We start from the raw sequence: 22,668 nt of genomic DNA, 5'->3' as shown, positions 1-22,668 counted from the left end.
GCAGTTCATTTTTATATACTATTTTTTTTTTTTTTTTTATAAATGCAATAATATTTAAAATCTCTAGCGTTTATTTCACAATAAATTAATAATTATTTATTACCATCAACTTAATACTTCAGTTGGTATCTTTTTTGTATAAATATTATAGGATTTAAAATTTATCAATAACATTACTATTAAGTCAAAACATCATTTTTTTGTTTTTTTTTTTTTTTTTGGGAAACAAATTTTACAAATTGAGTTAACTACAACTCACATGTATATTTATCAATGAAGCTTAATAAAACATGTAAAATCAGATGTCAACTTGCCGATCAGATGTCAATCTTTATATATATATATATATATATATATATATATTTATATCTTTTATAGATTTTGTCAACTTGCCGATCAGATGTCAATCTTTATATATATATATATATATATATATATATATTTATATCTTTTATAGATTCAATAGGATTTAAAACTTTTGGTGTCTATTTCATGATAATTACTCATTACTATTAAGTCTAGACTTCAATTGCATTTTTAATTGTGTATAGCTATAATAGGATTTAAAACTTGCTGCACAATAACTAACTAGAACTCACATATAATTTATCATTTTTTTTTTTGAGAAGAATATAGTTTATCAATATATTAAGCTATATAATTGGTAAAACCAGATGTCAACTCGCGAATCATGGCGGCCAGCGAGTGATGAAAGCTTATAGATATTATACTTTTTTTGTATATTTCACTAAAATTTTCAAATCATCAAAATTTGTTTAAGCAGGTAAGAAATGTGATGGTTGTGATGACCCATTCATCTATAATTAATGTGGGACCCATATTTTTAAGTCCCTAACATGGGATTATTGGTGGTCTGAAATCATAATAATGCACATAGATTTTGGACTTAGATTAGGATCTCCATTAATTAGTATTGAGAAATGTTTACTACAAAACCTAACCACCTTTTTGCTTTTTGTTGTGGATCCAATGATTTTGCTAGCTCTTAATTTGGGCCTTTCTCACTCCTGAGATGAGAAGGTTAGGAAAAAAATCCAGTGTTGGGGCCATTCTCACGCCACATGGGGGGGATCAAGTAGTTGGTCTCAGCTCAAAAAGAAATTAAAACGCATTGAAGTGACCTTCTCAAAATTAATGTGTGTAGTCATAGTGTCATACTCGTAAAGGTTAAAGAGTTGCTATAGGGGTTGTTGGGAACAGAGGTGGCCAAATAAGTCTAGTTCTAATTTTTGGCTTCATTATATATATATATATATATATGAATTGTCTTTCATCCAAGGCTTTTAATGTAAAAAATAAAAATAAAAGGCTAATCTCAAGAAATTCTTCACTATATATAAATCTCATTACTTTTTATCTAATTAATTATACCTCAAATGTGAATTTTCTTTGATTCAAAGGGATCAGAAAAAGTGAGGGGTCAAACTCAAATTAGAGTTTAAACTTAAAAAGTTATTTATTTTTTTTTTTTTTTTCTAGTTTGAAAAGTCCTTAGGTTTTAAAGCAGTACAGCTGAGTAAGTTAGAAGTTCAAACATGCTGGGTAGAAGAAGAATAGAGTGGGAGCAGCGTGTTATCAATTTGTTTGGGAGTGGATGAACATAGATGATAGATGATAGATGATAGATAGGGGTCAAGGTTTTCTCTTGAAACACATGTGAGGAGGGTTCATCTAATTGGTCCCTCACTGTTTGAACAAAACTCATGTAGGTCCCGCGCACATTTGAGGCACATTGGGACCACATGTGCCAGTTTTGAGGCAAATTGGACCCTACATTGAAAACCTATCTCTCTCTTTCTCACACTTACAAAAAAGAAAAGAAAGAATTGAATTGAAGTATGTAGTATAGGGTGGTGAGGGAATTGTCCAATCACACTTGCCCAATCTTGTTGATTAATAAAAACCAACTGTCTTCTTATTAAGAATGGATATATATATATATATATATATATATATATATATATATATATATTTAGCTTCTTTGCAAACTTTGTAATGTTTTCCACCATCTAATATAATACACTTTTAGGAGCCTTAATCATGCTTTTCTTTCTTTTGTTGTTGATTGAAGTGATGCCGATATTATCGTTTTAAGATCGCCCAAATCGTGAGGATGGCCCACTAAGTTGTGCTTATCAAGGAAATTTAGCCAATGATACAAAAAATTTATTAATATTTTAAGTATAGATTATTTGAGACATGATCCTATCATATTAGAACTCCATTAACTTTCTAATCATCTTTGTTTCTTTTTGCAACCATTACTTTGGAAGGATCCAAAAAGGATAAAAAGATAACCCTCAATGTGACTTAATTTTCAAGTTGAAATCCCTTTTATAGATATGTTCAAAGCATTTATAAACAATCCCAAAAAATGTGGGTCTGACTCAATTAGCCCCTCCATGTATTCCAAGTGACACTACCTACTTCTTTTTAAATAAAAAGGTGGAGGTTGGGTGGAGTTAGCTTTAAGTCATGTGAATTGTGAAGTGACTCTCTCTCTCTATCTCTCACCCTTGCAAGTAAATTTAATTATATAGCATCAAACAATATTCTAACATAGAGACAGAGAGAGAGCTAAGCTTAGATTACATCTAGAATGTCTACATTAAACTAAGGCATATATAGCTATGAATTCCATCCAATTTTAAAATACACAAATGGAAGTACCCGTGAAATGAGTCTGGAGAGAGGTGGTCTTGGTCAATCAATAAGACAAACTAAATGTGCTTTGGCTTTGCTAATAAAGTGAGACACTTGGACGGCTACATAAACACCCACATTACATCTAACCCAAAGCCACACATAGTTGGGGAACACCTGCACATGATATGACAAAAACATTAAATTTTTATTTTGCTTACTACACTATCAGCCCTCTCTAAGCTCTAGTTGCACAACTTCTCATGCCACATGGGTTATAGCCAATTAATCTCTCCATATCAACCAAATATATTCCTCTTTCTAATCTTTGCCACTTAACTTGAGAAGAGATGTTTGAATTGTTCACTTGCAACTCCAAAAATAAATACTAAAAAAAAAAAAATCTTTCTTACAATAAGTGGGATAAGATTAAGAAAGATTCAATTTAGATTTTTATAAAATAAAAATAAATAAATAAAAGGTATTGGATTTAGAGGAACATAATCAATTAAGTCGGCCTTTATATTTTTCGTGGATGTCTGTTACTCTAGATTTTATTTCTCCTAATAATATGCCTCACATGAAGGATGCAAGGACATTATGTCCTTTTTACTTCCAAGAAAAATAACTAAAAAACAAAAACGGAAGGGGCTTCACTTTTGCTACATTTCAAGGCAATAAACCTACCACTTGGGACGGGGCTGTCTGCAAAGTCAGCTTCCACATGAAGAAACAGTGGCATGATAGACATAAACCCATTGAAAGTGAACCAAGAAATCTAACTTAAACGCAATATAAATAAAAGAAATAGTATTTATATGCATGTGGGACTTGGTCTTATAAGGAAGAGAGTTAGGCATTTCCTTAATCTACATCATGTGCTTATTTTAACAAAGAACCTTAGATAAACAAATCCCAGAATTCTGGAGGAATTTGTCCCTTGGAAAAGTCCAAGTAGATACAAAATGGTCTTAACCATAAACAATATTTAGATTCAACACAAGTCAAGACAAGTTGTTTTGATTTTAAATGCAGTTCAACTAAGTTGTATGTGTCTATCAAGCTATCTGGTTTTTTTTTTTTTTTTTTTTTTTTTTTAATTTGCCCAAGGTGGCTAAATTAGTCCCCAAACGGATAACCTAAGACTGTTTTCAAGTCTATTAGTAGAATTCATTATTGTTGTGTTTAATCTATTGTGTTGGTATCATTTATAAGAAACAATGTCTTACATCATTGTTTAAACAATTTGGTGGTTACATCAATGTCTACCATACACAACTTGTTTATGAGTTACTAAAATTGGCCCCTTGATGTATAGACTTCTAAATTTGATAGAACTAATTCATTTTGTTGTAATTTGTAAACCCTACAATGCATGACCCAATTGAGAAAATGGTAATCATCAAAAAAAAAAAAAAAAATTGAAAAAATGGTAGCAACAATAGCAATATTGTCAGTCACAATTTTATGTACTCAACTTATGGAGATTGGCTCTCACAAACATATAAATCACATGCTTATTAGAGGCACATTCCTTAAAATAAGTACACAAAATATACTATTTCAACCCGATAGATGTGTGGTGGTCACATAGAACAAGCGGACCATGATAATTGGTCAAAAGCGACAATCAAACTGTGATTAACAGTGATCGATTTGGAAATCCTCAAATAAATATTTAAAAATGGGTGGTCCTGGCCGTTGGATCCTGCCAAATTCTTCATCAATATTCTAGCCGTAGGACCCACTTCAAATGGTGGGTCCAAATTGCTTCACATATTAAATTTCTTAATTGAAATCTAATTAGAATTAATTTTATATTGGAAAACTACAAATAATATTTTAACCCAAAAAAAAAAAAAAAAAACCTACTAATAATACAAGGTCTTTTATAATATTTACACTTGAACATGATTGAGGTAGTTGAACGTCTAGTCAGTGATCATTAAAATTTAAATTCATAGGTAGAGACAAATTGTTTAGTACATATGCCAAAATCAAGTTGGATTATATAATGTTCCATGTGCACGTTTTACTGGAAAATTTTAAGATGTTCCACCTGTCCAACCACGGAGAAGAGAGATCCATTTGATGATTTTTTTTTTTTTTTTTTTTAATTGTTGGTTTTGACAGGACATTATAATTCTTTACGTGTCTAAATTTTATTAGGAATTAAAATACCCTTTTGTGAAGTGAATTTGACCATATGTTTTATGGATCTCCTTTCAAATTACTTAATTAGCAAGAAAAAAAAAGATACAATTTTTTTCAAAAACAAAATTTTTTTTTTACTATATATAATTATATATCATTTACACAGATATATGCAAATGCAATGCATTAGATGGGCGCTAAAATATATTTAAATTGAAAACAGTAACAAGCACGACTTTAGAGTGAAATCTACAATTTAATATAATAAAATAAAACCTTTTTCTTTCAAGTTTCAATTTGACAAAGAATACATTTATTGAGAACCACCAAATTTACATGGCCGAAAAGAAGTGAACCGCTAAACCAAAACCATATGCAAGGACTTTTATTCATAATCATTCGACGACACATGGAAATGATTTTCAAGGAAAAGACATCAAGAAGAAAGTGACTTGAGCTTGACTTGCATGAACATTGCAGTGAAATATTTCCATCAATATTCAATAGTCAATAGCGTCTTAATGCACCATGTGGTAATGACTGAATTAACATATTATTTAATTTGTAATTTCATATATCAACACTTTAAGCAACTCGATCACAAAGGCTCCAATAACATAAGGGTAAGTTTTCAGCATATTATTTTCACCCCCTTAAAATACGTAACCTCATATAACAATCTTTCAATATTTTAAAGCTTTTTGCCATGGGCTTGACTTTGGAGAAAAAAGAATCTGTAATTAATAATTTACCGTCACCAAACATTTGACATAGATACAAACCTCACATTTGAAGTTTGAACACAAGCACACCAACAAAAAGAACGGGCTAAATATGCCCCGCTTTAGAGTTAGTTGAATAAAATTCATATTCATCCCCCAAAAAAATAAAAATAAAAATAAAACGCCTGCTACAGAACAACCAACTTGGGTTACTTAAAGAGTTGTAATCATATAACCAAATGTAAAAGTGGTAATACTTTTTGACATTCAATCATACTATATTCTTCTGCAACACAACTCTTCTAGTAGTGCCTTGGTTGATTTATTAAACTATATATAGTTGATATATAACAAAAGTCATAAATGTTAAGAGGTTAAATGTTTAATAGTACTATCTCGTTCTTCAATGATAACTTGAGTAATCAAAATCCCCCTCCCTCTTGCTATAGAGAGAAAATAATATATATATATATATATAATATAAACACTTAAGCATTTTTAATCCATTTCATTTTAGTTTATTTTTCCCCTCATATAAATATTCAAACAATCCATTAAAAATTAAGATAATTTTCAAGTTTCGATAACCAAAATAAGTAAATATTAAGATAATTTACATAATTCCCCCTATAATGTGGGGATGGTTTAAATTAAAAGCCTTAAATTTGAAAAAGTTTCAATTAAAACGATGATATTTTTAAAAATTTCAATTTATTCCCTCAGTGAGCCACTATTGAAAAAAGTAGCAAAATTTTAAATGAGTTGTAATTATAACCTGTCTAAACTCCAAAAATATTTTGATGCGATCACAGTATTTTAGCACCAAAAGAATCTTACAAAATGGCTTAAAAAGATCCCAGCAGATAAATACAATGGGATTACTGCCGATTTTTTTTTTTTTTTTTTTTTTTTTTTTTACCCCTACTAAAACACTACCTGGTACCCTGGTTATGTGACAGATTTTTAAGTACTCCTATAAGTCACAAATACAACTTAATTTTTTAGTTACTTTTCTTTAATATTTAACTGTAATCAATGATAACCTGCTGTTCCAAAATAAATAAATAACAAAACAAATTGAAACAATCTAAGAATTAAAATACTAATTAATGGCTTATTTGAATTGAGGGGTAGAAAAGAGAGCTATATTCTACTTCTCCTCTCTCCCCTTAATCCAAACAAACTGTAAAGGTTCTAAAATTTTAAGGATTAGTTTAAGATAAACTATAGGATGAATTATGTAATTTACCCTAAATGCTAGGATAATAATCACAGACGTGACAACTCATTGGTTTTTTTTTTTTTTTTTGGGACATAAAAGGACAACTCATTTGTTGGTACTGGTCTCCACGACGAGTAGAGATGACGCTTCTAATTACGACTGCCCATCCAATTGTTTATAGAGCATATTCTAAAAATTGGGTGATATTTCGGATGTGTCAATACTCTATAGAATTATTTTCCTTTTTTTTCTTTTTTGTTTCATAAAAGTGCTTTTCTTTCAACACAACCGCAAATACTTGTCAGGTGGAGATTTAAAACATCAGCAGTAAAACTAGTGAAGAATTCATTCTTACAACAAAACCAAACAAATGAATCTATAATTTCAATATCAAAATTAATATGTTCAGAATGCTACATGAACTTGGATGAGTATCTCACTTAATGGCATCACGAGTACAAAGATATTAATACAAATACCTTTAAATTTCACATGTTTTTACAGAACCTAAAACCCAATGATGAGTAACCTCGGTGGAAGCTAGATGACAGAAAAATTGGACGACATACAAGGAAAGCCTTTGTATGCGGCACCCCGAAGGCCCAAACATTTGAATGTATGGATGGATTTTCTTTTTCATAAATAAATGTATGGATGGATTTTCAAACACATATAATACCAAAGAGAAAAAATAACCCAAATACCTTCTCAACCAAGCTTTTTATCAGCTCCTTTCAGGTTAAGATTAAACCATTTCTTTTTACCTGACTTATCCTTGCCATCGGAGCTTCCATCATCCACTGGACTCTCGACCTTTGAATCTTCACCCGCAATTTTGCTACCACTCCCATTACTTAAACCACTGCCACTCCCACTACTATTGACTACCTTGGTTACAGTGAATGAACAATGAATATTGTCTCGCTGTTTCAGTAGGTCATCCACCTGAGTTGTAAAATCCAAATGAGGTCCAATGAAGAAATAAGAGAAACACCAGGTAGTTTGATTTGAGTAATATTGGTACCAATGGTAAAGCATCATTTCAACCATTTAATTACTAACGCCAAAAATACAGGAGCAAAGATGGAGAAATAAGAAAAACACACAGCTTATTCCATTATTTGGAACTTAATCATTAAAATTTTAACTTAATATTGGAATATATATATAGATATAGCTAGATTGCAGTGCAGGTTAATGAAAATATAAAATAAACAATAAATGTGTCAATATCAAATATGAACAAATTGCCTGCCACATTAACCCTTAGAATTAAGAAGTCTTATTATTCTCCTACCATGCTGAACTTGCACGTGTGCATTTTGTGTGTGTGTGTGTGTGTGTGTGTGTGTGTGTGATAGAGCACTCACAACACCCTTCGTGAAAAGGAAATTATGAGGACAATGAGAAGGTATAACTTACAGACTGCTTTTCCTGACTGTATCTGTTGGTCACTTCTTGAAAGCGTGCCAATGCCTACAAAATATTACATCAAAATTGTAAGCTGTATCACCAACTACCTACTATTCAAAATCATGACCAGAACAGGCAGAAGGATCTCCACCTTTCTGTATTCTGTCTCAAATTGCCGTAGCTCATTTCTCTTTCTTAAAATCTGGGCCTCGATCTCCTTCAGCTTCTCTGTTGTGTCCTCATATGTCTTTGCACAAAGAGCCTCGATTGTATAGGTAGCAGTCTTAAAAAAATTATCTCCTGAACAGATCACAGAGTAAGTCATGTAACAAATTGGACCAACAAGTTCTAATACACAACTAGCCTATAATAAAAAGATGAAGGAACAATATAATCAGTTCACACCATAAACAGCGAATATATGAGTGCCGGATTTTAGTTCTGAGACCTCACAAGGTTGAAGACCTTCCAACCTTTTAAAGAAAGCAGCTTCAGGGTCCTTAGCCATTGCTAGCTGCAACAGCAGAATGATTGATATCAATACTTCAGAAATGATAAGATGGAAACTTTTTACCCACATCCCAACCCCACTCAAAATAATGATGATGACAATGATAAAGAGATTGCAGTAAATGCTTACAGCATTCACAGTTGAATCCATTCTGTACACTTGAAAATGTAAGAAATACATCCCGGCAGATGTCACCTTACCAGTCTTCTCACTGTCTTCCTGTACAAACAGATATGGTATCCCATGTTAGTTCTAGTCGTGCACATAGTCCAATTGCACAGGTGTTAAAGCATTACATTGTAATTGATAAAACGGAACCTGAAAGTAACAGGTACCTGAACAACAAACTAGGGAATTTATGGAAAACTTGAAGGTAATCAATCATAAAAATAGCAAAAATACAATAAATTTCCAGGATCAGGAAGCATAAGCACTATAATCTAATAAAAGTCAAATTGAAAGCCTGAAAGAAAGTTTCCTCCAAAAAATTTTCACTAGATAATTTCCAAATAAAAAAGGAACCAAAATGCAATCTCAGAAAGTGTTATTCTCCGCGCGCAAGCACACACACACAAAAATCCTATATTCGAAAATTCAATGAGCTCCACTGCAATTAAAATCTCCTTCCTTCCCTTGTAAGAGTAAGATGGAGAGTGAAGTCATGGATTCTACCTAACAAAAGAGAGTTTTTGAAAATCCATATTATGGGATGCTACTTTTCCATGAAATACACTAAGAAAAGCACTTTCCCTAGGTGGCTAACAGGTTTAAGGTGTATTGAGAACATTTAAACTATGTAACTGAATGTGTGTTTGAGTGTGTCATTAGTTCCCTACTAACTTGACACAGAATAAGACATTGTAGACCACTCACTCTATCATTTGCTACCAGTGTAGATGGGTGGAAGCTTTTACACCACTCAGCAGCAATTTGCTTCTTCTTTTTTGTTGTCTTGGGGGAAGGGGGGAAGTATCTCTCATTTATTATCTCTATTTGACTCCAACGTTAGAGTGACAGAAACTTGATCCACACAATTATTTGATTTTTTTTTTTTTTTTCAAGATCCACTTCCAATTCCAATCATCAACTTGATTTTATTGTAATTCACCATTCAGCTATCACAAAAAAGAATAGCACAGTACCTAACTATTGGACAGAACGCTGTTCTTCTCATAAATAATGGTGTCCTCCAAATTCAGCCCTCACTCTCTCAAACACCAACTCAATTACAGTTACCAAACCAATATATCTCTAGTACTTAAATTGATGAAACTTTTGACTATCTTTAATAAAGGCTATTGAGGAGTACAATAGAATTTGGACACCTAAATAAATGACACTGAGCCCAAAGGCCCTAAGACATTAGTTTTAACTTCTTTCACTTGACTTCTCTGGAGTCCAAAGTTAATTTCAAACATGTACCCCTTAAAAACCAAAACATATAGTATGTCAAATATCCTACTCCACCAAAATTCACAGCTCTGTCAACACTAAGATTCTCTTTGATACTTCTACCCAAACAAGAAAAGGAGCCAAAAAAAAAAAGGGGGGGGGGGGGGGTTGCGCAGATCAGTTATAGTATTGTAAACTTTTGCTTTTCTGCAATTAGGATAATCTATAACGTGAGCAGAATGCAGGCATATGCTCATCCAAAACACCTGAAGACATTTAAAATAATATCAATGAACTCAACCTCCTGGAAATTCTGCAATAGTATAAACTGTAACATCTAACATGGGCTAGATGCAGGCATATTCCAAACCAAAACACCTAAAGGCATTCAAAATAATATTACTGAATTCAATTTCTGCCGCAACAGATCATGTAGCATCAAGTGAGTACTGAAAATGTCTCTATACTACATACTACTGTTCTAAACTAGCGTGTTTTTTTGACATGCTACCAGCCTGCAACACCAATATAGCAACAGAATTCGTAATACTACATTAATAAAAGAAAATTTGTGTGCACTTCAACAATTTTCCCAAGAAAGAAGACAGATCAGTCACAACTTATACAGCAAATGGGACAAGCCATGAGATTAACAGAAAACTGGATTGATGAAGAACCGGATAAAATGTACATACCTGTAACGCCAAACCATAACCTAAATTCCCCCCATCTTGTTCAAAATAGAGTAACTGGAAAATCAAGTTCTAATGTTACAATTTGAAAAAATAACACTCTGAAGTAGAAGCGTACATGCACATGCAGAGGTAAAGATGCGTCATAGGCATAGTCATCCCAAATTGCACAAAAGACCTTACTAAGAATCATTTCTTACCTTGAATTTGCTCTGTGATGTTGAAGTAACTCTTACTACAATCCCTGCCTCAGCTTGTTGCTCATTAATTGTAACACCAAAGAAGTGGGCACACTGCTTTTCTACCTGCAGTAGAATGTAAAATAAGTAATATGATACCAAAGAGTATAGGTCTTTAGGACAGAAACCAAGTAAGCACCTTTCCACTAACTGATGTGCCAATTGGAAGAGGTCTGATTGTAACAGTACCATTCAGAGCTTCTTCAAGAACATTAGCGGAAATTGTAGTCTTAATTGGGACACCCAGCTTGCTATAAACAAACAAAACGAGGGGTTATAAAAGCTCAAGGACCCTGATAGCTCCTAATCTACCAAGTAAGATACCACCTGAATAAAGCCGCAAACATTGTATTGACGGTACCAAGATTAGATAAGTCAATTTCCATGTCCATGCCTTCAGTGTCAAGAGCCTGAACAATTTATTATAAGATTCCAGTACCATTAAAATCTGATAAACCACCAAAAAGGATTTTAGTGGGGAATTGAAGGACATGGGAAAGTGGAATGATGAAATTGAAAGAACGGAACTTCCTGCTTGAATGCATCTTTAGATACATAATAAGTATCTATACGCTATTATAGAGAGAAGCCAAGTAGACAAATGAAACAAATATATTACTAAATCCTAATAAAAGTAGAAAACATTGACAAGCTACATGCCCTGAAATACCCAAACAAGACAGATAAAACAAAAGAAATTACTTTTATCAGCGAAGGTAATAAACCAAAAAAGAATGAAAAGGGAAAGTTATTTTTCAATCAAGACAAAAAGGCATGTAAGTAATCAGCAGCATTTTAACTTCCTAAAAAACTGAAACACTGCCAAAACATGCATGTAGATTTTGAAATTTGCGATGTTCGACCCGTGTGTGTGTGTCAAAATATGACATTCATGTCGGCACCCATAACAATAAACCTTTATCAATAAATGTTTCTCTAGTTATTGGCTATGGATACCCCAAATCCTTTCCATCCCATACCAATGTGAGTGATATCCTGAAAAGCATGGACACAGGTACAGGTACAACACAGCGATACAGAAATTAAAAAAAAAATAGGACACAGGTACGGCACAACACGTTTATTAAATAATTATTAAAAATATTTTTATTTATATTTTCTACATATAATTAAGCATTTATTTTTCGTATAATGTTAAATATATATTAAATTAAGAGAAATAATGGATAATAAAGCAAATCCATGACTATTAAAGGATGTTTAAAAATTAGAATACAAACCCAGAATAGACATATTTATTAATTTTCAAGTGCATTATTACTAAAGAGCATGAATGCTCTCTTTGTTTTGTGAAAGAGTATTCGATTCCTCTTGTTCTAGTGTCCCGACTGTGTCCTGCAATTATTTTTTTTTTTAAAGGACATGGCTGGGACATGCATGCAAAAGAGTCTAAGGCATGTCAAGAGTCCGACAGGGGTACGATATGGGTATGTCACCCCAAATAAAGTACCCGTTCTTCCTAGGTGATATCCTAATGAACTTCTCTCCATCATGATCATGGATCAAATATCAATTATAAAAAACACATTTTCGCCACTTATTTTGTTCACTAACTTTCAATTTGCAAGTTTCAATGCCAGCATATTCAAAATATGTAATCTCTATACATAAATCTATCTTGTTAGCTTTAATATATGTTATAGTTCATTGTTTTACTTCAATCAAAAAAGTATCACACTTCTATCAGTTTAAGAAACAGAAGATCTCAATGATATAAGGGGACTTCTAAAAATACAGAAGAAAAAGAAACAAAGAAAGATTTGGATAGTATAAGGATTCATTAAGACAAAGACTAAATTTAAAACGTTTCTTGAATTTGTTATAGTTGATGTTACTCCTTCCTGCTATTATTTTCATACACACACATGCGTAGACACCACAAAACTTTCACATAACTGGACACAGAATAAGAAGAGTGGGAAGAAAAGCACCTCAAATCCTGAAGTGTCATATTGCCTTCTCTTCTCTGGGTCAGATAAGATGCTATAAGAATATGCAACCTCCTTGAAGAGTTCTGAAGCCTCAGGATTGCTGGCATTCTTGTCAGGATGATACCTGTTCAATATTGGGTTCCAAAATCACATTGTTTACAAAAGATCTATTGGATAAGCATCACTATCATCAGTGAACAAGTGATTGCACAAACTTAAGTGAGTATGAATGAGATAAAACCACATTTAACAGATAAATAGTGATATAACTATAGTTAAATGACTAAATTCACCATTTCCTAATAACTTGAGTTTTTAGGACAATCAGTAATTTAACAAATAGCATTGAAAACTATCCTTTTGGTATACATTTCTCTTTTTTTTTCCCCTTCTTTACCCTACCCAAGCACAACTGAATAGTAAGAGAGCATTACTTAATGAAAAAAGGATAATATGGGACTGTTTTCTCTTTTCATTGAATTTCAAATGGCTCCATACATTTCACAAGCCTTTTTGAAGTTATGAATCCATTAAATTCAACTAAACATCATCAGCTAGCAACGGAACTGATGGTACAGGATTACTTTAAGGATTCCATAATAAAACTTCAACTTCAACTTTTCACTAATAGCTGCATTGTGTCATAGAATATCACGCAGTTTAGTTCACGAATTGCTCCCTAACATTATAATTAGAAGTACCTAGATATCTCAAACAAATAAATTCAACATCAATCCCATGTTTTGTTCCCCAAGAGAATTAACAAGAAACAACCAACCAACCTTCAAGAATCACAGAAACCAGTTGTAATCAGATTATATAAGAAACCTCCCAAAACCCATTTCACAAATCAAATCAACAATCTTGTTCTAGCACAATAATAACCTAACTTTGAGCTAGAAATTAAGCTCCCAAAGCAATCTTGTTTCAATCAAAATGTCCCTAAACACATACCAGGCTTAACTAACCACAATTCAAAACACCCATTAAAGAAAAACTCAAAACCAAACCCAAAAAAAAAAAAAAAAACTAAAAAAAAAAAAAACTAAAAAATGAAAAATTGGAAGAAATGAGACATACTTGAGAGCGAGTCTCCGATACGCAGTTTTGATTTCTTGATCGGTGGAATCTCTGGAAACGGACAGTACCTCATAAGGATCTCTCCGATTTGCTGGGGCAGAAGTTCCTTCCATCTTGGAGCCCATTCCCATTCCCCAACTCTCTCTCTCTCTCTAAAATCTGGAAATTTCCTATCTTATTTCTCGGTTCGTCCAATCATGGAATGAAATCTAAAACATACCCACAATATAAATAGCAATAATTACGAATCCAAAACCTAGAAAAAGAGGTCAAATTTTGATTTTTTTTTTAATTTCCAACAAAATACACGCAATTCAAAGCATTATCGGATCGCTAAACTTTCTCGGGAATCGAATTTAGAAACAAGACCTAACAACAATTGAATATCTATGAGCAAGTATCAAGGATCTAATCGAAGAAGAAAGAGTGAAAAATGAAAGAGAGAGAGAGAGAGAGAGAAAGCTAGGGTTTTGGAATTTACAGAATGCAGAAGGTGTGGAAATGAAATGATTTCTGTGTCTTCTTTGTAAGTTCGGCTCGTCACTTTTTTTTTTTTTAAATATTTTTTTTTTCAAAGGCTCTCCTCCTTCTCATTGACATTATGCTATTTTCAGCTAACGGAAATTAGTCTAAAAATTTTATTTTATTTTTTTGTTCTGACCGTCTGGTCCACGTTATGTACTCTCCATTTTGACAAATTTATCTGTAAATTCTGTACTACTAACTAATGGGCTTTCTTTATTTAGACCAAATTTTTTTATTTTTTCAAAATATCTTTATTTTTTTATGTTAAGTAGAGATAAAATTAAAAGGTAATCCGATAAAAATACATATTTAATTTGCATTATAATATTGCTTACAAAATAAGAACACTTTTTCACTAATCCACTTCTTCAAAGTAATTCTCTCTCCAAAAAAAAAAAAAAACTTCTTCAAAGTAATTATACATTTATTTTTTTAAAATAGAAATATAAGTTAACAATCCATGTTACTGCTGTTTTCTATACTACTATTTAAGAGGCTTCTTCTATTTAGACTGGATTTTTTTTATTCTAAAATACCCCTACATCCCGAGGTTTAAGTAGAAATAAAACTAAATGATAGTTTGGTAAAAATACATGTCTAACTTGCACTAAAACATTGTCTACAAAATAAGAACACTCTTCCACTAACCCACTTCTTCAAAGTAATTATACGTTTATTTTTTTTAATAGAAAAATAAGTTAAACAACTCATGTTACTGTTGTTTTTTTCCTTTAAAAAAAAAAACCCATGTTTATCCAAAAACAAAACTAAATATAAAAAAAAAAAAAAAAATCTAGGAGTGTGATGAGTATTATGTGTGAGTCCAAATCTTCTGTCTCACATTTCCTGCTCCACTATATATTCCACAAATAAAAACATGCCACATGTACATCTAATTTATTAAATGCTAAATTTATTCCTTCTATTATTTCAATTACCTAAATATAATGAGTTATTTATTTATTTATTTTAGGTAATTGAAATAATAGAATGCATAAATTTAGCATTTAATAAATTAAATGTACATGTGGCATGTTTTTATTTGTGGAGTATATAGTGTAGCAGGAAGTGTGGGATAGAAGATTTAAACTCATTATGTGTGATGAAATCATTTTTTCATTACACCCCTAAATTATTTTGTGGTTGGAAAATATAGTAATCCTAAATTATAATAAATGCTCTAAATTAACTCTTATCCAAAAAATAAAAAAGCATCTGAGCACGCGCTCAAATTTTGAAAGTTATTTTAAAAAATATATATATTTATGGTATATATTGTTTTAGGGAAAAAAATACATATAGACCTCGTGGGGTTTGAGCCACTAGCAAGCAAACCCTCTTCTATGAATTTTTTTTTATTATCAACTTCAAAGATTTAAGAATTATTCAAATTGACTCTTGTAGCTTAATTCTATTACTTTTGTTAATTATAATTGACAAAAAATATCACTTATTGTGCATGTTTTATTAAATCTCAAAAGTGAATAATATAAAATCGATGGCACAATGGTCATGACCATTGCATTTACCCAAATCCAAGGGAATCTCTTTGCATTATGCTTTGCTCTTTTTTTTTCTTTTTTTCTTTTTTTTGCTTTTTTTTTCTTTTTTTTTTTTTTTATGTTGCATACTTATTTAAGCCATATTACTTTCTTTTTTTTGAGAAAAATAATAAATAAATAGTTAAAATTATTTACATATGGTACATATATAAAAAAAAAAAAAAAAATGTGTATTATAGAATCAAATGAATTTATAATGCATATTGATGGTGAACTAAAAATCGGACTATCTCCAGCTCATCCATAGAGTCGTCCAAGACCCAAAAAGTCGTCCAAGACCAAAAAGGTCGTCCAAGACCAGAAAGGTCGTCCAAGATCGAAAGAGTCATCCAAGACCAAAAAGGTCGTCCAAGACTAGAAAGGTAGTCCAAGAGCAGAAGGGCCATCCAGAGCAGAAAGGTCGTCCTAACATAAGAAGGCCATCTATATTAAGATGGTTGTCTATGCAGAAAAGCACCTGAATAACCCCCCAACACTTGGGAACTTGTAATTCGTAAAAAAAAAAAAAAAAATGTGTATTATAGAATCAAATGAATTTATAATGCATATTGATGGTGAACTAAAAATCGGACTATCTCCAGCTCATCCATAGAGTCGTCCAAGACCCAAAAAGTCGTCCAAGACCAAAAAGGTCGTCCAAGACCAGAAAGGTCGTCCAAGATCGAAAGAGTCATCCAAGACCAAAAAGGTCGTCCAAGACTAGAAAGGTAGTCCAAGAGCAGAAGGGCCATCCAGAGCAGAAAGGTCGTCCTAACATAAGAAGGCCATCTATATTAAGATGGTTGTCTATGCAGAAAAGCACCTGAATAACCCCCCAACACTTGGGAACTTGTAATTCGGACCATATGTTATCGAATTCTTGTTCATTGCTATTAAGCACTTAACTTCCAATGGCAGTTGTAGAGGATAAGATTAAACATTCTAACTTCTATAGCAGTTATGGAAGTTAAGTTTGAACCTTCTAACTTCCACAAATATTGGGAAAATTACTAGACAAGTAACCACTCCAAGAATTCACTATATTAGGACTCATCCACATCAAATAAAAGTAAGTTTTCACTACTCCTAAAAAGTTGAAATTCTTGAGTTCTAGAGAAAAAATTAACTTAAGCATCAGAGGGTTCTTGGCTGGTTCACCCCGGTCACCTTTGATCTTGTGTTTCTTTCTTTTCAGGCCTTCCAAGCAATCACTAGCCCATTAAAACCCGAAGTGTTCAGCCTACTGATTTTCTATGCATCACCAGTTGGCACCGTCTATGAGAAAGATTAAATTTGTGTTTTACAAATCATCTTTCCTTAACAAAAGGCTGTATGGTTCGAACAATATCAATGGCCACTAGTCTAGGCCACCAAGAAAGTGGGAATGCTTCTAGTCATCCCAACCATGATCGCTAGTCAACGCTTGTCATGTAACCACCTTCCATCCAACAAATGCAGTCCATGACAGCCGCCATAACAGAGTTAACCCGTCAAAACTAAGAGTTGACTAGGTAGATTAATCTAAGGAGACAACGTCCTGAAGGATGTGTGGAAGGACAAGCTTAGAGTCAACAAGATATAGGAGAAAATACTAAGAGTGAGAATCACTCAAGGGGAGCCGTTTCACGTAGGGTACCACACTTAGAGAAGGAGATGGATCAAATGAGGAAAGCCATGGACGAGATGATGGAGAACATGAGAAGGACGAGTCACGTAGATGATTTAGTTCAACGAACTAATTCCCATTTCATGGTTTCCATCAATAGTCATTCCCTGCCTTCTAAGTTCAAGATGCCTTCCTTGGACTTATATGATGGAATGCGCGACCCGTGTGATCACATAGCAACATTCAAAACCACAAAGCAGCTTTAAGGAGTTCCAAATAAGATAATGTGTAGGGTTTTCCCAACCACCCTTAAGGGGCCAGCATGAGTGTGGTTCAGTAAAATACCTCCGAATTCTATTGGTTTTTTCGAGGAGTTGAGTAAGTTATTCGTCAACAACTTTATTGGAGGACAAAGGTATAAATGCTCCTCATCCAACTTGTTGACTATAGAACAAGGAGAAAATGAGAGCTTATGGTCCTTCATCACTCGCTTCAATAGGAAAGCCTTGACGGTAAACGAGATGGATGACAAGTTGCTATTAGCATCCTTCCACAATGGAGTTTGTTCGGATTTATTCATCCATAAGCTTTATGATCATAAACCACAAACCATGGCTGAACTCGTCCATTCAGCCCAAAGTTTCATGAATGCAGAGGATGCAATCATTACCAAGAAGAGGAAAAGAGCAAAGTGAATGAAAGCTAATCTCCCACGCCATCCTGACCAAGGCCCTCATTTAAAGAAGGCTCGGATGAGAGAGAAGAAAAACAACAGGAAGGCAGGTTCGTCTTCAGGAAGGAGTCAGCACTACACGCCCTTGAATGTTCCATTTGATCAAGTGTTTATACAAATCAAGGATAACCCATCCTTAAAGTGGCCAGAAAAGATAAAAGGAGATCCTAATAAGCGCAATAAGAACAAGTATTTCCGCTTTCACAAGGACCACGGGCATGACACGAACAAGTGCTATGACTTAAAGTAGTAGATAGAGAATCTTATCAAGTAGGGAAAGTTGAGGAATTTTCTTAGACGAGATCATAAAGACAAGAAGTTGAAAGGAAAGGTAGAAAAGCCATCATGGCCCCCACTTGGAGAAATAAGAGTTATTGTAGGAGGAACTTCAGCAGGACAATCTTCCAAGTCAAGAAAGATATACCTGAAGGTGGTGCAGAATGTCCAATTCTCTGGACGACCACCAAGGACCAGGGGGGTAGATGAGAATGAAGAGTAACTTCGTCTTAACCTCAATCTAATAGATAAGGTAAGGATGCACGCAGAGCAGAGGATAGCAAGATATAAAAATCTTATGGCTAGACAATATGATGCAATGGTGAAACCTAGGCATTTCAACATTGGGGACCTCGTCCTAAAAATGGTCCTTTTGGCAACCAGAAACCCAGCTCATGAAAAATTGGAGCCTAATTAGGAAGGACCTTATAGGGTTATTTATTGCAAAAGACAAAGATCATACTACTTGGAACCCCTAGATTGACAAAAGTTAAAGCACTCCTGGAATGTTGAACATCTAAGAAGATACTATCAGTGAAGGATCAGCTTGGACGATTATTATCGTGGACGAAGTTGGAGCTATGTGTTATTGCCCTCATATTTATTTATGTTTATTGCTAGTACTACATGTTTTTAATATTTTAATTCCATAAAAAGTGCATTAGTTTCCAACTTTTGCGATGTCTATGGACAAATTTGTGATGGACGAAGTTATGAACTTGTCTGTTTGTACGTAAGTATTTTTAATTCCCTAAAGGCACTAGCTTCTAAGCATGTGCTGTGCTTGTGGATGATGTTTATGTTATTTATATACAGTTTGGATTCCCAATGTATATAATGTTGTGTAAATTCCCAATTTTCATATTGTTTTCATTCAAACTAATCCACAAGAAGGCTAAAAGCCCAAGACGAGTAAAATCTCTAGACACAAAGATGTAACGTCTATATAAGCTTTCCTTAAAATAAGTATAAAGTAAAGAAAAATAAACCTAAGGTATATTCGTCTAATCAATGGACGAGGTAAAACCTAAGGTATATTCGTCTAACCAATGGACGAAAAAAACATGCACGTAAAAATATTCAAAATCCATAGATGAATTTTGTTGGGATTAGTGCCCTAAAATCCTATTATATGATGTTATGTATGATATTATGTATGACATTATGTATGACATGATGTATGGCTTAATATTGTAATTAATAAAGTTGTTTTATTATTATTTAAAATAATGATAACATGAATATTCGGACATTATCATATAGTTCATGAGATGCATAGTATGTGATTTATGTGATTTAGTCACAGAAGATATAAGTCACAAGTTATTTATAAATTCAGAATTTTAGTTCGTAATCGGTGATGAAATTGGGCATTTCATCTGCGAAGACTGTAACATATCAACTAAGATGATTTGTCTTGATCATGGAAGTGAAGACTTCTAGTTGATATGTTGATATGTTTTAAGAGTTAAGACATATTGAACTGGACCGTTGTGAGATTTATTATTCTCCTAACGACTGTCAATTGAATAATAAATCTTACAACTTATATTTACATAAACTCTTAATCCTGAGAAAATAATGGACCTGATCATGAAGTGTATGTTGCTTTGATATATTAGGAGTGAGATCTAAAGTAACGGTCAAAACCTCAGTATATTGGGCAACCATATTTAGTGTTGATAGAACATATATTCTCAAGATGGAATTCATAGTCTCTTAATGGAGATGTAAAATATTCCCTTGAGATAAGTTTAATGTGTTCAGTTATTCAGAGAGTTAGGCCTAACCACTTTGGTAAGAAATTACTAAAGTATATATATTTATGAAACTGGATTTTATAAATATATGGTGAATAACTTAAAATGATTAAACCAGGTACTCAATGATTAAGATGTAGTAATCTTCAAAGTGACAGTCTATATTCATGACTCTGAATCACTACAAATATTTTATGAAGGGGTTGTATGTATAATAAAGTATAAGATATAATTTATTAATAAGGCCTAGAGTGCAATTGTATTTTTATAGTGGTATTAATATAATTAATGGTAACTTTGGACTTGTCAAAAGTTGACAGAAAAGCCCAATGCCCATTGGAGCTAGTGTCTTATTGGTCCCTTTTGGTCCCACTCCAAGCCATATACTAAAGCCCAATTAGAAAGGCCCAAAAGGTTAGCCCAATTAGACAATCAGTTATTAGGAGAGAAATATACAGAATTTCAGATGACACAACAAGTTTGTGAAATGGTGTGTATGTATGAGAGAAGCCACTCAATCAGATGACACAACAAGTTTGTGAAATGGTGTGTATGTATGAGAGAAGCCACTCAATTACTCTCCCTTGGAAATTGATTGAGAGACCACATATGTTGGGCGTTAGTAGAATTAGAGTGAAGATTGAAAGTGTTCTTGAGAACTTCTGATCTTTGGTTTTGAAATTCACTGCACCAAGGTACACTCTCTTGTTTTATATTCTGAAACTTACTTTATGCATGTTATCAATTTTGAATGAAGTAGATCCGTTATTTTTCCGCTACATATATGCGTATTTCCAACAATTGGTATCAAAGCGGTCTTCATTTTCGAATCTGTATAATATGTTTAGTGAGTTTTAAAATTAGAGAAATCTATTTTCATAGTTGTGAAAATTCTGCAGTCATTTTTCTGCATATTATAGTTTTTTGAAACTATTGTTTGATTAAAACTGATTTTGATGTTATCATGTTATTTAATTTTGATTTTGATCATGTAAAATTGAATTTTAACACTTTAACATCAATGAAATTCAAGTTTTAATCTTAATCTCATCGTTTTTTATCATTAAGAATGTGTTTTGTTCATTAGAAATGTAAAAAACGATTAAACAGAAAAACGGCTATTTCTGGGTTTTTTCGCGGCTAGCGAGTCGCGAGATAAGTCGCCAGTGAGTCGCCAAAGTCTCTGGATGAGTCTCACGACTAGGCAAATCACCAATAAGCCGCCAAAACTTGCGACTGGTTCTGGTGACTAGGACGAGTCGCCAAAACCAGTTGCCAAAAAATTTTGACACCTGTTTATTACATGTATAAAGTGCAATGCTATGTGTAATTAGTTTATATACGTATCAAACAATTAAAAACCTTTCTTTTAAAACATCTAGTGGGAGAGAGATACAAGGGTTGGATCTCACGGCCTCTATTATTAGTTCATAGTAGTGTAAGGTAAGCACCTCGTCTTGGCGTATATGCCTCGCGATCCCAAAGGAGAGTGTTTACTTCATAGTACTACAAAATTGAACTTTTCCGTTTAAAGTAGTGTGGACAAACACCTCGTCTTGGCATATATGCCTCGCAATCTCAAAGGAGGGTGTTTTGTTCCATGGTACTACAAGTTTAAACACAATAAAGGGAGATGAAATGTGGCTAAACATGATTCTAGATAATGGTGTACATTAGACTAAGTGTAATGTTAACCTCTCAAAGGAGCTATGCCATTATTACTTAGAGGCTAAAGGTAATACGGCATATTATTAGTGTTTGATAAGAGTTATCATGATAGCACTAATAATGAGAATAGTTCTCAATCAATTAATGTGTTTATAATAAACTTGCTACCAAGGAATTATAGACATGGATTGGGTTATCATTGCATATATTATTTTATGGTTTTATTAAGGTTCCATATTATATGTTTATATGCTAAATAGATAATGTCTAGTTTACTTATTATATTCATGTTTATTATTTTCAGATTTGTTCATGGCATCATTTAGCCCACTTGTTACTAGCTTAATCAAAACAAACTGACTAGATCTAACTATGTTAACTGAAAAAGAAATTTGGATATAGTTCTTACTGCTGAAGAGCACAAATATGTGCTTACTAAACCATGTCCTAGTTTTCCTTCATTAGATGCTCCTCCTGAGGAAAAACAACGATATGATCGTTGGCAGAAATCTAATGAG

General features: G+C 32.9%; 1 protein-coding gene across 1 annotated transcript; it reads right to left on the bottom strand.

Moving 5' to 3' along the window:
• Window positions 1-7,121: 7,121 nt before the first annotated feature.
• LOC111984052 (chaperone protein dnaJ 15) lies at window positions 7,122-14,649 on the bottom strand. The gene is made up of 12 exons (XM_024015681.2): window positions 14,523-14,649; window positions 14,042-14,250; window positions 12,962-13,085; window positions 11,337-11,419; window positions 11,149-11,260; window positions 10,971-11,075; window positions 10,774-10,827; window positions 8,816-8,905; window positions 8,581-8,689; window positions 8,327-8,475; window positions 8,185-8,238; window positions 7,122-7,707 (listed from the first exon to the last, which is right to left on the bottom strand). Exons 2-12 carry the CDS (start codon window positions 14,170-14,172, stop codon window positions 7,471-7,473), a joined length of 1,248 nt encoding a protein of 415 aa, XP_023871449.1. The 5' UTR covers window positions 14,173-14,250; window positions 14,523-14,649; the 3' UTR covers window positions 7,122-7,470.
• Window positions 14,650-22,668: the final 8,019 nt, after the last annotated feature.

Source organism: Quercus suber, unplaced genomic scaffold (genome assembly GCF_002906115.3).
Source record: "Quercus suber isolate HL8 unplaced genomic scaffold, Cork oak 2.0 scaffold_828, whole genome shotgun sequence".
Classification (NCBI taxonomy): domain Eukaryota; kingdom Viridiplantae; phylum Streptophyta; class Magnoliopsida; order Fagales; family Fagaceae; genus Quercus; species Quercus suber.
This window is presented reverse-complemented; position numbering and strand designations above follow the sequence as displayed.

Excerpts from the sequence above, each read along its gene's own strand:
- LOC111984052 (XM_024015681.2), bottom strand. The coding sequence starts at position 14,172 with ATGGGAATGGGCTCCAAGATGGAAGGAACTTCTGCCCCAGCAAATCGG. Across the intron at positions 8,906-10,773 it reads GTTATGGTTTGGCGTTACAG|GAAGACAGTGAGAAGACTGG; the intron begins GTATGTACATTT and ends CTGTTTGTACAG. Across the intron at positions 8,690-8,815 it reads TGGATTCAACTGTGAATGCT|CTAGCAATGGCTAAGGACCC; the intron begins GTAAGCATTTAC and ends CTGCTGTTGCAG.